General features: G+C 44.3%; 1 protein-coding gene across 4 annotated transcripts in view; it reads right to left on the reverse strand.

Moving 5' to 3' along the window:
• Positions 1 to 15,973, reverse strand: part of LOC143765001 (uncharacterized) — a 66,079-nt gene that overhangs the window by 5,488 nt on the left and 44,618 nt on the right. For all 4 annotated transcript variants that reach the window (XM_077251181.1, XM_077251185.1, XM_077251183.1 and 1 more), the window contains one exon: positions 216 to 313. In XM_077251181.1, coding sequence (XP_077107296.1) covers positions 216 to 313 — 98 coding nt within the window. The remainder of the gene's footprint in view (positions 1 to 215; positions 314 to 15,973) is intronic.

The following is a 15,973-nucleotide window of genomic DNA, read 5'->3' on the forward strand; positions in this document are numbered from 1 at the left end:
ATTTAGAACAAATAATGGCCAATTCAACAGACAGGAGACATTAAACAGAACCTTTAAGGAAAATGAAAGAAAGTAGAACTAAACTTCTTATTGCTTCCCCTAGTATTACCGTAAATAAAAATAAAAAAATCAGAGATTAAACAATAGGCCACACATGTGATCCATAGCACCTGCAGATTATCTACAGGTTTCTAAGCGTCCTTTGTGCCCAATACCTGATGCTCTTGTGGGACAAAGTTAATTTCTTCTGAATCATCCTGGGAATACAGAGGACTTTGATATTTTTCTTTTGAATTTTGCTTACTGGATCGACCTGTAGAAAATACATATACAGTGAATGACTATATAAGAGAGAGAGAGCACCCTCTTTGTTTTACCATGTCCTGGTATGTAAAACCATAAGAGTAAGTGACTTCATGACTTTATGAAACAAAAGCGCTTTGTACTGCTGAGGATTCCACTTCACAAGTGATATGTGAACGGCTTGCAAATGCTCAGAGCTGGGCAGTGCACTTTCACTGCCTCGGCTCTGAACTCCATTCTCAGCATAACCATGCCCTCTCCTAGGGACTAAGAAGCTGCACCAGTGCTAAATAGTGATGAGCAAACGTGCTCAGAGAAGGAGTAATCTGAGCACGCTCGGGCGCTAACAGAGTGACTTCAGCGTGATTGAAAAATGTGCGAGTCCCCCTGGCTGCATGTCCATTTGTTTGACAGCCGAAAGACATGCAGGCGTAGGTATTTGAACATATTAGAGTACGCCGAAGACCCCACCGCAGCTAGGCACGGGAGCGCCGCTATCTATACTACTGACACAGATCCCCAAAGATCCCTTATTGCGCTACTACGCCTGGGCATCACGCAATTTGTAGATTGTGAGCCCTCGCGGGCAGGGTCCTCACTCCTCCTGTACCAGTTATGACTTGTATTGTTCAAGATTATTGTACTTGTTTTTATTATGTATACCCCTCCTCACTTGTAAAGCGCCATGGAATAAATGGCGCTATAACAATAAATAATAATAATAATAATAATATTAGCTAGTATGATAAAGGCTCCGGCGTAGCCGAAACGTCTCTTGTCGCTTTGTTAAAATACTCTGTTATACTCCCAGAAACACGTTTAATTTGAAAAAATTCTGCATTATATCCCCTGTGAGAGTGCGGTGAATCTATATTTAACTATTTACGTGGCCATCTGGTCCGTTACACCTGCACCCCAAACTTCTGACAGAGTGCACGCTATATTTATTGCCTCTGGCTTCTGGTCAGTCAGGGTCTGCAGTCACAATATGGTGTTGCAGTGCCAAGAGCAATAAAAAAAACAACAAAACAAAACAAAAAAAAACCAACAACGAACATTTAACTTTTTTTTTTCTTTTTTTTTTTTAAGGCCCAATTTTTTTTATTTTTGCAAGGGTAACAGGAAAAAACAGATCACAAAACTGTAAACTGTTTGTGCAATTTCTTCTGGAGTAAGCGGATACCCCATATGTGGGGGAAAACTACTGTTTAGGTGCATGGCAGAGCTCGGAAGGGAAGGAGCCATTTGACTTTTTGAATGTATCATTTTTAGACGCTATGTCGCATTTAGAGAGCCCCTGATGTGCCTAAACAGTGGACACTCCCCACAAGTGACACCATTTTGGAAACTAGGCCCCACAGGGAACTTATCTAGATGTGCGGTGAAAACCTTGAACCCCCAGGTGCTTCATAGATGCTCATAATGTTGAGTGGTTAAACTAAGAAAAAAAATAAAATAAATAAAAAAATCACATTTTGCCTAAAAAAGTTTTTTTTTTTTTTTAGCCCCAAGTTTTAATTTTCACAAGGGTAACAGGAAAATTGACCCAAATTTGTAGTGTAATTTCTCCAGACTATGCAGGCCCCAGCCCCAACATGGGGTAACTACTGTTTGGAGAGCTATAACTTTTTAAAAATTTTCCGTTGATGGAGCTGTATAGCGGATTGTTTTCTGGTGGGACAAGTTGGTGTTTTCATAGATACCATTTTTATTTACATTCATCTTTTTGATTTCATTTTATTTAACTTTTTAATCAGCGGCATGATGATAAAAAAAAGGGCAAAACTATGGTTTAACGGTGTTCACTGAAGGGGTTAACCAGTGGGACAGATTTATAGGTCAGGTCGTTCCGGACGCGCGATACCAAATGGGTACTTTTTACATAAATTTATTGGATCAATTTTTTTTTTTGTTATTTTTTAAATATTTTTTGCATTTTTCTTAACTACCGGTAGTTTCTTTTTTTTTTTTTTTTACATTGTCCCAGGATGGTACATCAACTTCACTCTGACAGATCACTGTTCTAATACTCTGCAATGCTTCTGACATTAATCCCATAATCCAAAATTAAATTGGCAGATAGCACTTCAATAGACATGCAGATATATAACAAAGTGCCATCTTTTTTGTGTCACCTCCTGTCTTTTTTGGAGGTCCCACCCTTTCCATCGTATATATACCCCTTAGTGACGGAGCCAAATTTTTGAAATTTGACCAGTGTCAATTTATGTGATAATAACTCTGCAACGCTTCAACAAATCCCAGTGATTTTGAGGTTGTTTTTTCGTGACACATTATACTTTATGATAATGGTAAATTTAGGTCAATATATTTTGTGTTTATTTATAAAAATATAAAAAAAATTGAGAAAAATTAGCAATTTTCAAAATTTGAATGTTTATCCCTTTAATCCAGACGGTCATACCACAGCAAAACATTAATAAATAACACTTCCCACATGTCTGCTTTACATCAGCACCATTTGTAAAATGTTACTATATTTTGTTAGCATTTTAGGAGGTTTAAAAATGTAGCAGTAATTTTTCATTTTTTCAAGGAAATTTACCAAATTTCTTTTTTTAGGGACGTATCCATGTTTGAAGTGACTTTAGGGGTCTCATATATTGGGAAACCCCCCAAACGTGATACCATTTTAAAAACAGCACCCCCTGACATATTGAAAACTGCTGTCAGGTAGTTTATTAACCCTTCAGGTGCTTTACAGGAATTAATGCAAAGTGGCATGACAAATGAAAATGTGCATTTTTACCACCTAAATGTCGCTAACTTCTGAACAGGTTACAAAAGCCGTCAGACTCTTAGGCCGCTATTTGGTCGTGAATTGCCATGGCAAACATCAGGACCACACAATCATGATCTGAGGGCACCGACTGGGATAAAGAGGGAGCCCCCACACTCTGTTAACCATTTATAATGATGTAGTCACTAATTACAGCAGCATGTAAGGGGTTAAACAGATTTGGCTGGTGCCAACACTGATTGTGGCTGGTACAGCAAGTTGTCAGCTATAGTGTACAGCCGACAGCTGCTGGATTGTCACCTATATGGGGAGGCTATTCTCTTATATATCAGGTCAGTTAAAAGACGTATCGGCGGTCATTAAGGGGATATATACAGTGGGGCAAAAAAGTATTTAGTCATTCAGCAATAGTGCAAGTTCCACCACTTAAAAAGATGAGAGGCGTCTGTAATTTACATCATAGGTAGACCTCAACTATGGGAGACAAACTGAGACAAAAAAATCCAGAAAATCACATTGTCTGTTTTTTTATCATTTTATTTGCATATTATGGTGGAAAATAAGTATTTGGTCAGAAACAAAATTTCATCTCAATACTTTGTAATATTTCCTTTGTTGGCAATGACAGAGGTCAAACGTTTTCTGTAAGTCTTCACAAGGTTGCCACACACTGTTGTTGGTATGTTGGCCCATTCCTCCATGCAGATCTCCTCTAGAGCAGTGATGTTTTTGGCTTTTCGCTTGGCAACACGGACTTTCAACTCCCTCCAATGGTTTTCTATAGGGTTGAGATCTGGAGACTGGCTAGGCCACTCCAGGACCTTGAAATGCTTCTTACGAAGCCACTCCTTCGTTGCCCTGGCGGTGTGCTTTGGATCATTGTCATGTTGAAAGAACCAGCCACCTTCCATCAGCAAGGGCATTGAAGATGAAACGAGGTTTGCACTCAAAATCTCACGATACATGGCCCCATTCATTCTTTCATGTACCCGGATCAGTCGTCCTGGCCCCTTTGCAGAGAAACAGCCCCAAAGCATGATGTTTCCACCACCATGCTTTACAGTAGGTATGGTGTTTGATGGATGCAACTCAGTATTCTTTTTCCTCCAAACACGACAAGTTGTGTTTCTACCAAACAGTTCCAGTTTGGTTTCATCAGACCATAGGACATTCTCCCAAAACTCCTCTGGATCATCCAAACGCTCTCTAGCAAACTTCAGACGGGCCCGGACATGTACTGGCTTAAGCAGTGGGACACGTCTGGCACTGCAGGATCTGAGTCCATGGTGGCGTAGTGTGTTACTTATGGTAGGCCTTGTTACATTGGTCCCAGCTCTCTGCAGTTCATTCACTAGGTCCCCCCGCGTGGTTCTGGGATTTTTGCTCACCGTTCTTGTGATCATTCTGACCCCACGGGGTGGGATTTTGCGTGGAGCCCCAGATCGAGGGAGATTATCAGTGGTCTTGAATGTCTTCCATTTTCTAATTATTGCTCCCACTGTTGATTTCTTCACTCCAAGCTGGTTGGCTATTGCAGATTCAGTCTTCCCAGCCTGGTGCAGGGCTACAATTTTGTTTCTGGTGTCCTTTGACAGCTCTTTGGTCTTCACCATAGTGGAGTTTGGAGTCAGACTGTTTGAGGGTGTGCACAGGTGTCTTTTTATACTGATAACAAGTTTAAACAGGTGCCATTACTACAGGTAATGAGTGGAGGAAAGAGGAGACTCTTAAAGAAGAAGTTACAGGTCTGTGAGAGCCAGAAATCTTGATTGTTTGTTTCTGACCAAATACTTATTTTCCACCATAATATGCAAATAAAATGATAAAAAAAACAGACAATGTGATTTTCTAGATTTTTTTTTCTGTTTGTCTCCCATAGTTGAGGTCTACCTATGATGTAAATTACAGACGCCTCTCATCTTTTTAAGTGGTGGAACTTGCACTATGGCTGAATGACTAAATACTTTTTTGCCCCACTGTATGTATATATATTCTACTTTAATATTTTGTTAATAAAGGAACATGTTTTATATATCTTATCTTGCGTCACTTCATACCTAACTAGGTAACCTATGAAAGTAATGCTTCTGACATGCAGGTAGGTGGTGTATAAGATCATGCTTTGAGCATGAGCTGAAAGGCCATTGTCCCTGGGTAACCCTGCGGCCATCTTTCGGCCTGAGATCATCATGGTGACCATCGGCATAATGAGATCACCTTGAACTCTGCCAATGGGAGCACAGAGGGATCTCCCTCCCTATGCGATGCCCCGCTATGTCGCTGTCACTACACTGTGTTCCAAATTATTATGCAAATAATATTTCCTCATATTTTCTCTAAATTACCTATCTGAATTGCAGTCATTGTTATTTTCCAGTCATCTACTATTCTAGTATAATTGCAATGTTTTGGAACAAACTGCCTATGAAAACAGTATCTTTAAAAAAAAAAAAATAAACACTCAAAATGCATATTCCAAATTATTATGCACAGCGGAGTTTTCAACCTTTTTTTTTTTTTTTTTTTTTTCCACTTTGACCAAAACAGTGGTCAATTGTGAAGTTATAAGCATTATCAGCTTATTACAAAATGAAATCAAACAGTTTTCAAGTGAAAATTCTAGGTGATTACATTTGCACATAGGACCCCTTGTTCGAAAGAAGCTTCTGAACTCTCTCGTCCATTGAATTTGTCAGTTTTTGGATGGTTTCTGCTGTAATTGTTTTGCATGTGGACAGAATAGCCTCCCAGAGCTGTTGCTTAGATGTGAACTGCCTCCAGCCATCATAGACACTCGTTTTGATGATGCTCCAGAGGTTCTCAATGGGGTTGAGGTCAGGGGAAGATGGTGGCCACACCATAAGTTTGTCCTCTTTTATGCCCATAGCAGCCAGAGATGCAGATGTGTTTTTTGCAGCATGAGACGGTGCATTATCATGCATGAAAATGATCTTGCTGCGGAAAGCACGGTTCTTCCTCTTGAACCATGGCAGGAAGTGTTGTTTTAGAAAATCCACAGAGATTATGGAGTTCATCTTTACCCCTTCAGGGATCATAAAGGGGCCGACAAGCTCTCTCCCCATGATTCCAGCCCAAAACATTACTCCACCTCCTCCTTGTTGGCGCCTTAGCCGTGTTTTCATGGGGTGTCCATCAACCAGCCATCCTCCACTCCATCCATCTGGACCATCGAGCGTTGCACGGCACTCATCGGTGAACAAAACAGTTTGGAAGTCAGTCTTCATGTATCGTTTGGCCCACTGGAGCCGTTTCTGCTTGTGTGCAGTGGATAGAGGTGGTCGACAGGATGGCTTACGCACAGCTGCAAACCTCTGAAGGACCCTGCATCTTGTTGTTCTGGGGACGTTGGAGGCACCAGCAGCTTCAAAAACTTGTCTGCTGCTATGACGAGGCATTTTTACAGCTGCACTTTTAACCTTACGCAATTGCCTGTTGGAAAGAGTCCTCAATTTTTCCTTATCAGTACGCACATGTGTGTGCTGGGAATCGGCTACATACTTCTTGATTTTGTGGTGATCACGATGAAGTGGCTTGGCAATGTTGATTGTAGTCATGCCTTGACCTAAATACTCCACAATTTGTTGCTTCTCAGCAGCCGACACATCCTTTTTCTTTCCCATTTTGGCAAAAAATGTAGGCTGCTTAATAATGTGGAACAACCTTCTTAAGTAGTCTTGCCTTTATTTGGACACACCTGCCAAACTAATTTGCACAGGTATCTGCAATTGCTTTCAGTGATATAAAGAGCCCTGACACATCACCATCAACGAGTTTAAATGACAAACAAAAAAATTCTAACCTTATCATTCCTAAACTCCTTTGTGCATAATAATTTGGAACACAGTGTATTAAACAAGAGGGGATTATAGGGAGAGAAATGGGAAGCTCAGACTTCTGAGTGCAGTAGTTAGTTTCCAAAGGTCTGGTGTGAATCCACTCACCTTTTTGGTGTCTTGATATACTGTGTATAGATCCAATCCATGGATCACTCCATTCCTCTTTCCACTCAGTTTGCTGCAAAGATCTGGGAACTGCTGAGCGCACTGAACAGTGCTTTCATAGGCGATAACACTTTGTGAATGTTTTTCCCAGCAATATGTGCTCCTGAAGGAATACAACAGGTTTCGACTTCTTGACATGACATTATACCTGAGGAAGACTCCAAGAAGTCGAAACCGGTTGTATTTTAGTTTGAAATAAAAATCATCCTTGAATCAGAATATCGAGTTCCATCATCATCCTTCAGGAGCGCATATTGCTGGGAAACACAGTGTATTGACAGTGGCATAAGAGGGGTTGAACGCTCGCAAATCGGTGCTAGCACAGATCGTGGGCGTTTATGCACGATGTTAACTCGCATATAAAGCTCACACCCACATTTTATAGCGTGGCGCTCAGCGAAAGTTCACGTGATCATGGTGCCGTATATATATGGCGGTTTGTGAAAACACAGCTTTTGCAGCACCGTATATATGGCGCATGTTGGGAAGGGGTTAAAAGAAATGTTCCTGTGCCGAGATATCTTATAAAATGTGCCCTTGTTATGTCCTGTGTTATGGCGGTGTCTGATCATACTAAATCTCCTGGGCATGGAAGGAGGCAAAAGAGTATACAGACAGGGCAGCAGGAGATCACAGCTGATTTTTTTTTTGTGAGGTTAAAAAGAAAAAAACAAAAACAAAAACATTTATACACCTTATTTTGCAGACTGTAAAAAAAAATGCACTTGACCATAAAACGCACCCCATATTTTGGGGTGGAACACAGGGATTTATTTATTTGTTTAACCCCTTTCTGTCATTGGACGTACTATTCCGTCCATGTGGGGTGGGCCCTACTTCCCAAGGACGGAATAGTACGTCCAGCGCGATCGGCCCCGTGAGCGCGGCCGATCGCAGCCGGGTGTCAGCTGCCTATCGCAGCTGACATCCGGCGCTGTGTACCAGGAGCGGTCACGGACCGCCCCCAGCACAATAACCCCCGGCACACCGCGGTCAAACATGATCGCGGTGTGCCGGCGGTATAGGGAAGCATCGCGCAGGGAGGGGGCTCCCTGCGGGCTTCCCTGAGACCCCCGGAGCAACGCGATGTGATCGCGTTGCTCCGAGGGTCTCCTACCTCCTTCCTCGCTGCAGGTCCCGGATCCAAGATGGCCGCGGCATCCGGGTCCTGCAGGGAGGGAAGTGGCTTACCGAGTGCCTGCTCAGAGCAAGCGCTTGGTAAGCCTGCAGCACTGTGATTCAGATCGGTGATCTGACAGTGATGTGCACACTGTCAGATCACCGATCTGTGATGTCCCCCCCTGGGACAAAGTAAAAAAGTTTTTAAAAAAATTCCCATATGTGTAAAAAACTATAAAAATAAAAAATAAAAAAAAATTCCTAAATAAAGAAAAAAAAAAATATTCCCATAAATACATTTCTTTATCTAAATAAAAAAAACAAACAATAAAAGTACACATATTTAGTATTGCCGCGTCCGTAACGACCCGACCTATAAAACTGTCCCACTAGTTAACCCCTTAAGTAAACACCGTAAGAAAAAAAAAAAAAAAAAACGAGGCAAAAAACAACGCTTTATTATCATACCGCCGAACAAAAAGTGGAATAACACTCAATCAAAAAGACGGATATAAATAAACATGGTACCGCTGAAAACGTCATCTTGTCCCGCAAAAAACGAGCCGCCATACAGCATCATCAGCGAAAAAATAAAAAAGTCATAGTCCTCAGAATAAAGCGATGCAAAAATAATTATTTTTTCTATAAAATAGTTTTTATCGTATAAAAGCGCCAAAACATAAAAAACTGATATAAATGAGGTATCGCTGTAATCGTACTGACCCGAAGAATAAAACTGCTTTATCAATTTTACCAAACGCGGAACGGTATAAATGCCTCCCCCAAAAGAAATTCATGAATAGCTGGTTTTTGGTAATTCTGCCTCACAAAAATCGGAATAAAAAGTGATCAAAAAATGTCACATGCTCGAAAATGTTACCAATAAAAACGTCAACTCGTCCCGCAAAAAACAAGACCTCACATGACTCTGCGGACTCAAATATGGAAAAATTATAGCTCTCAAAATGTGGTAACGCAAAAAATATTTTTTGCAATAAAAAGCGTATTTCAGTGTGTGACGGCTGCCAATCATAAAAATCCGCTAAAAAACCCACTATAAAAGTAAATTAAACCCCCTTCATCACCCCCTTAGTTAGGGAAAAATTAAAAAAAACTTATTTATTTCCATTTTCCCATTAGGGCTAGGGTTAGGGCTAGGGTTAGGGTTGGGGCTAAAGTTAGGGTTAGGATTACATTTACGGTTGGGAATAGGGTTGGGATTAGGGTTAGGGGTGTGTCTGGGTTAGAGTGTGGTTAGGGTTACCGTTGGGATTAGGGTTAGGGGCGTGTTTGCATTAGGGTTTCAGTTATAACTGGGGGGTTTCCACTGTTTAGGCACATCAGGGGCTCTCCAGACGCGACATGGCGTCCGATCTAAATTCCAGCCAATTCTGCGTTGAAAAAGTAAAACAGTGCTCCTTCCCTTCCAAGCTCTCCCGTGTGCCCACACAGGGGTTTACACCAACATATGGGGTATCAGTGTACTCAGGACAAACTGGAAAACAACTTTTGGGGTCCAATTTCTCCTGTTACCCTTGGGAAAATACATAACTGGGGGCTAAAAAATAATTTTTGTGGGGAAAAAAAAGATTTTTTATTTTCACGGCTCTGCATTATAAACTGTAGTGAAACACTTGTGTTGTGAGAACTTTGAGCCCCCATCTAGATAAGTTCCTTGGGGGGTATAGTTTCCAATATGGTGTCACTTGTGGGGGGTTTCTACTGTTTAGGTACATTAGGGGATCTGCAAACGCAATGTGACACCTGCAGACCAATCCATCTGTCTGCATTCCAAATGATGCTCCTTCCCTTCCGAGCTCTGCCATGCGCTCAAACGGTGGTTCCCCCCCATATATCAGGTATCAGCGCACTCAGGACAAATTGGACAACAACTTTGGGGGTCCAATTTCTCCTGTTACCCTCGGATTAATACAAAACGGGGGGCTAAAAAATAATTTTTGTGGGAAAAAATTTTTGTTTTATTTTTACGGCTCTGCATTATAAACTTCTGTGAAGCCCTTGGTGGGTCAAAGTGCTCACCACACATCTAGATAAGTTCCTTAGGGGGTCTACTTTCCAAAATGGTGTCACTTGTATAGGCACATCAGTGGCTCTCCAAACGCAACATGGCGTCCCATCTCAATTCCTGTCAATTTTGCATTGAAAAGTCAAACGGCGCTCCTTCCCTTCCGAGCTCTCCCATGCGCCCAAACAGTGGTTTACTCCCACATATGGGGTATCAGCGTACTCAGGAAAAATTGTACAACAGCTTTTGGGGTCCAATTTCTTCTCTTACCCTTAGTAAAATAAAACAAATTGGAGCTGAAGTAAATTTTTTGTGAAAAAAAGTTAAATGTTCATTTTTATTTAAAACATTCCAAAAATTCCTGTGAAACACCTGAAGGGTTAATAAACTTCTTGAATGTGGTTTTGAGCACCTTGAGGGGTGCAATTTTTAGAATGGTGTCACACTTGGGTATTTTCTATCATATAGACCCCTCAAAATTACTTCAAATGAGATGTGGTCCCTAAAAAAAAATGGTGTTGTAAAAATGAGAAATTGCTGGTCAACTTTTAACCCTTATAACTCCCTAACAAAAAAAAATATTGGTTCCAAAATTGTGCTGATGTAAAGTAGACATGTGGGAAATGTTACTTATTAAGTATTTAGCGTGACATATCTCTGTGATATAATTGCATAAAAATTCAAATTTGGAAAATTGCGAAATTTTCAAAATTTTCGCAAAATTTCCGTTTTTTTCACAAATAAACGCAGGTAATATTAAAGAAATTTTACCACTATCATGAAGTACAATATGTCACGAGAAAACAATGTCAGAATCACCGGGATCCGTTGAAGCGTTCCAGAGTTATAACCTCATAAAGGGACAGTGGTCAGAATTGTAAAAATTGGCCCTGTCCATAACGTGCAAACCACCCTTGGGGGTAAAGGGGTTAAATAAAACGGTAGTGCGTCATATAGCTGTTTCAACAAGGATGACGGCAGTGGTGGAGAAAGAGGTCACAGGAGGCAGAGTCGCTGTTTAGAAGGCAGCCTTAGGAGTGGCGCGATGCTGTGGGCCCCCATAAGATTTTGGCACTGGTGAGCGGAGTCACCTTTTCCAATGATTTCCCTGCAGTGGGCATTAGGAAAATGGCCGCCGAAGGCAGCGCATGCGCAGATTGAGATTTTCAGAGACAATATTTAGTCTCCCAAGATCTCAATCTACACATGTGCCACCGCAGCCATCTTCCCAATGCCCACTGCAGGGAAATATATGGGATGGGGACTTTGCTCACTAGTTTCAATATCTTATGAGATCCAAGGGCCCGGCAGCATCGCCCCAATCCTGACGCTGCCAGCCTCCTGCAGCGCCCCTCCATCCTGTGACCCCACTAAACCACATCGGATTATAAGATGCACCCCAATGTTCCCTCACAAATCCAAAAAATATGGTATCCGTTTTTAAACAGTATTTTACCTAAAAGAAAAGAATCATTTGTGATCCCCTGCTTTAATACCTGTATACTATTTTCCTTCCTCCCCTGTCCAGAAGTGGCATATGCAAAATGCATGGTTAGACAAAATTTCATAAAATATAGGGATTTTTGTGTACTCACCGTAAAATCCTTTTCTCCGAGCCACTCATTGGGGGACACAGGACCATGGGTGTTGTGCTGCTGTCACTAGGAGGCTGACACTAAGTTGAGACAAAAAGTTAGCTCCTCCCCTGCAGTATACACCCTCATGCTGGCTTCCAGAGACCCAGTTCAGTGCAAAAGCAGTAGGAGATTAATAAACAATATATTACATAACATTAGAGTATAACATGTCAGAGAAAGTCAAGAAGCAAAAAGGTAACGAGCCGTAAGGCCAACAGGGTGGGTGCTGTGTCCCCAATGAGTGGCTCGGAGAAAAGGATTTTACGGTGAGTACACAAAAATCCCTATTTCTCTTTCGCCACATTGGGGGACACAGGACCATGGGACGTCCCAAAGCAGTCCCTGGGTGGGAAACAATACAACCAAAAAACTCCGTGTACCAACTGACTATAAATGCGCGACGGCCGCTTGCAGAATACGTCTGCCAAGGGCCACATCCGCAGAAGATTGAATGTGGACATTGTAGTGTCTTGTGAAAGTACGCAGGCTCGACCACGTTGCGGCCTTGCAAACCTGCTCCACCGTTGCCTGGTGCCGGATGGCCCAGGAAGCACCCATCGACCGACTGGAGTGTGCTCTAATCCCAGCCGGGATAGGCCTGCCCCTGACCCGATAGGACTCTTGAATTGTAGAACGGATCCATCTGGCTATTGTGGCTTTAGACGCGGCTGAACCCTTTCTGTGACCCTCCGGGAGGACAAAGAGGGAGTCCGATCTGCGGAAGGGAGCAGTCCTAGAAACGTACCTCCTGAGGGCCCGTACCACGTCCAGGGTGTGCAGGGCTTTTTCGACCCTGTGTTTTGGCTGTGGGCAGAAGGAGGGAAGAAGGATATCTTCGTTAAGGTGAAAAGATGAAACCACCTTATGGAGAAAATCCGGAGATGGGTGTAGGACTACTTTGTCCTGGTGAAAGGAAAGAAAAGACGCCTGGCAGGATAGTGTGGCCAACTCCGAGACCCGTCTGATAGATGTTACCGCCACGAGGAAGGCAACCTTCTAGGAGAGGACAGATAGCAGGACATCCTGCAGAGGTTCGAACGGGGGTTCCTGAAGCACGCCCAGAACCAAATTGAGATCCCAGGTCTCTAAAGGCATTCTGTAGGGGGGTACCACGTGGGAGACCCCTTGAATGAAGGTCCTGACTTGCAAGTTGGCAGCGATCTTACGTTGGAACAACACAGATAACGCTGAGATCTGACCCTTGAGGGAACTGAGCGCCAGGCCGGAATCCAGGCCGGACTGTAGAAAATCCAAAATGGTAGGGATTGAGAAAACAAGCGGAAGGCGACCTCAGAGCCTGCACCATGAGAAGAAGGTTTTCCAGGTGCGGTGATAGATGCAATCGGAAGACGCTTTACGAGCGCTCATCATGGTGGGAATGACCTGCTGGGAGAAACCAGCTTGAGATAGAATCCAGGTTTCAACAGCCATGCCGTTAAAAGTGGGGCCCATGAGCTCTGGTGGTAGATCGGCCCTTGGAGAAGCAGGTCTGGACGGTCTGGTAACCGCCAGGGGATATCGGATACGAGTTGAACGAGCTCCGCGTACCATGCGCGACGTGGCCAATCCGGGGCGACAAGAATCACCGGAACCCCTCCGTCTAGATTTTTCGGATCACCTTCGGCAGTAAGGGAAGCGGAGGAAACACGTACGGGAGTTGGAACTGATGCCACGGGGATATCAGTGCATCCACCCCGATGGCCTGGGGATCCCAAGAACGTGCTATGAAGTTGGGAACTTTGGCGTTCATTCTGGACACCATCAGATCCACGTCCGGAGTCCCCCAGCGAAGGCAAATCTGCTGGAAAACCTCTGGATGGAGTTCCCACTCCCCCGAGGCTAGGCCCTGATGGCTGAGAAAATCCACCGCCCAGTTCTCAACGCCTGGAATGTGCACTGTGGAAATGGTGGAGTGGTTGGCCTCGGCCCAACGGAGAATGTGGGAGACCTCCTGCAATGCCGCCCTGCTGCGGGTACCCCCCTGATTGTTTATGTATGCCACCGCTGTGCCGTTGTCCGATTGCATTCAAACTGGGTGACCCGCAAGCAGGAAGTGAAAGCGTCTCAGAGCAAGTCTGATCGCTCGAATCTCCAAAATGTTTATGGGAAGTCTCGACTCCCGAATTGACCAAATCCCCTGGGCAGTGTGGTGGCGAAACACCGCTCCCCAACCGAGGAGACTGGCGTCGGTAGTTACCACCAGCCAGCGGATCGGGAGAAAAGACCTCCCCTGGAGGAGAGATGATCTTAGAGTCCACCATGTGAGGGCTTGCCTGATCCGTGGGGACAGAGGACATGGCCGATCGAGGGATAAGGGACTCCTGTCCCAATTGTCCAGCAGTGCCTGTTGTAAAGGGCGGAGATGGAGCTGAGCGAAAGGAACCGCTTCTATTGCGGCCACCATTTTCCCCAGGATCCTCATGGCAAACCGAATGGACCACGGGTGCGGATGACAGAGCGTCCGAACTCCCTGCTGAAGCTCTTGGGCCTTGGACCGAGTTAGCAAGACCAGCCCCTTTGACGAGTCCAGGATCATGTCTAGGAAGGAGTTCCATTGGGCAGGAATGGGAGAGGACTTGTCCAAGTTGATTAACCAGCCCAGGCACGAAAGAGAATCCAAGGTAATGCGGACGCTTGCTTCGCAGGCCTGATAAGACGGACCCTTTATCAGGAGATCGTCCAAGTATGGCAAAACGACCACTCCTCGGGAGTGAAGAATGGCCATGACCGCCGCCATGACCTTTGTGAATACCCTGGGTGCAGTGGCAAGGCCGAAGGGTAAGGCCGTGAATTGAAAGTGGTCCTCTTGGATGGCGAAGCGAAGAACTTTTGATGTGGCGGGAAGATTGGGATATGGAGATAAGCATCTTTGATGTCTACTGATGCTAGGAATTCATCTGTCTCCATTGAGGAGATGACTGACCGGAGTGACTCCATCCTGAAGTGCCGAACCTTTACGTACTTGTTTAGGAGCTTTAGGTCCAAAATAGGGCGCACCGTTCCGTCCTTTTTCGGAACGATGAAGAGGTTTGAGTAAAAACCTCTGAATCTCTGGTGTTCTGGGACCGGAACAATGACCCCGTTTTGGCGGAGGGATTTGATGACGCGATGAAGTGCGCGAGATTGAGCCCCCGAACTTGGGAGACGAGAGGGGAAAAACCTTGCTGGAGGAGAGGTGGAGAATTCTAATTTGTAACCAGAAGACACCAAATCTCTGACCCATTCGTCATGGACGACGGAAAGCCAGACTTGTTGAAAGAGAAGCAGACGTCCGCCTACTTTGGAGGTGTCGACTGGAAGAGTCCCCGAGTCATTGTGAAGGGAATCTGGCAGGCCTGGACCCTCTGGTTCTGGGTTGTCTAGGTTTTCCTCGCCATGACGGATTCGGCTGGTATGAAGGCCGGGAGTCTCAGTCTGTGCGTGGAGATCGTTCTGATCTGGACAAGGCTGCGGAGTTGGACCAGAATGGGCTGCTGCAAAAAGGGCCGAAAGCGAAAATATTGTTGGCGCTGAAAAGCAGTTTTTGGCCTGTGTTGTGGGAGGAATTTGCTCTTCCCACCTGTAGCGTCGGAAATAAGCTGGTCTAATTTTTCTCCACAGAGGCGTCCGCTCTGAAAAGGAAGGGACATCAGAGACTTCTTTGAGGAAGAATATGCGTGCCACTCTCTAAGCCAAATAGCTCTCCTTATGGTGATGGCGTTTGAAGCCGCCGTTGCCGCACAGTCCGCTGCGTCTAAAGATGCGTACATCACAATCTCCAGCCATGGCAATTTGTTTGGCAAGGTCCGCCTCCTCAGACGGGAGATCCTGTTCCTGAATGGATTTTGCCAAGGCATCAGCCCAGAAAATCATCGCTTTGGCGACCCAAGCCACCGCAAAGGAAGGAGATAGAGAGGAACCTGAGGCCTCGTACACTGAGCGAGCTAGGGAATCTAGCTGGCGTTCTGTGGGATTTTTAATTGAAGCACCATCAGGTACGGATAAGTGCGTCTTGGTAGCCAAGCGCGATACCGGAGGATCTACTAGTGGAGATTCCGTCCAATCTTTAACAAGATCTGTGGAAGAGGGATACTTCGACTCCAGGGCCTTTTTGCCCGTAAAACGC

Source organism: Ranitomeya variabilis, chromosome 4 (assembly GCF_051348905.1).
Source record: "Ranitomeya variabilis isolate aRanVar5 chromosome 4, aRanVar5.hap1, whole genome shotgun sequence".
Classification (NCBI taxonomy): Eukaryota; Metazoa; Chordata; class Amphibia; order Anura; family Dendrobatidae; genus Ranitomeya; species Ranitomeya variabilis.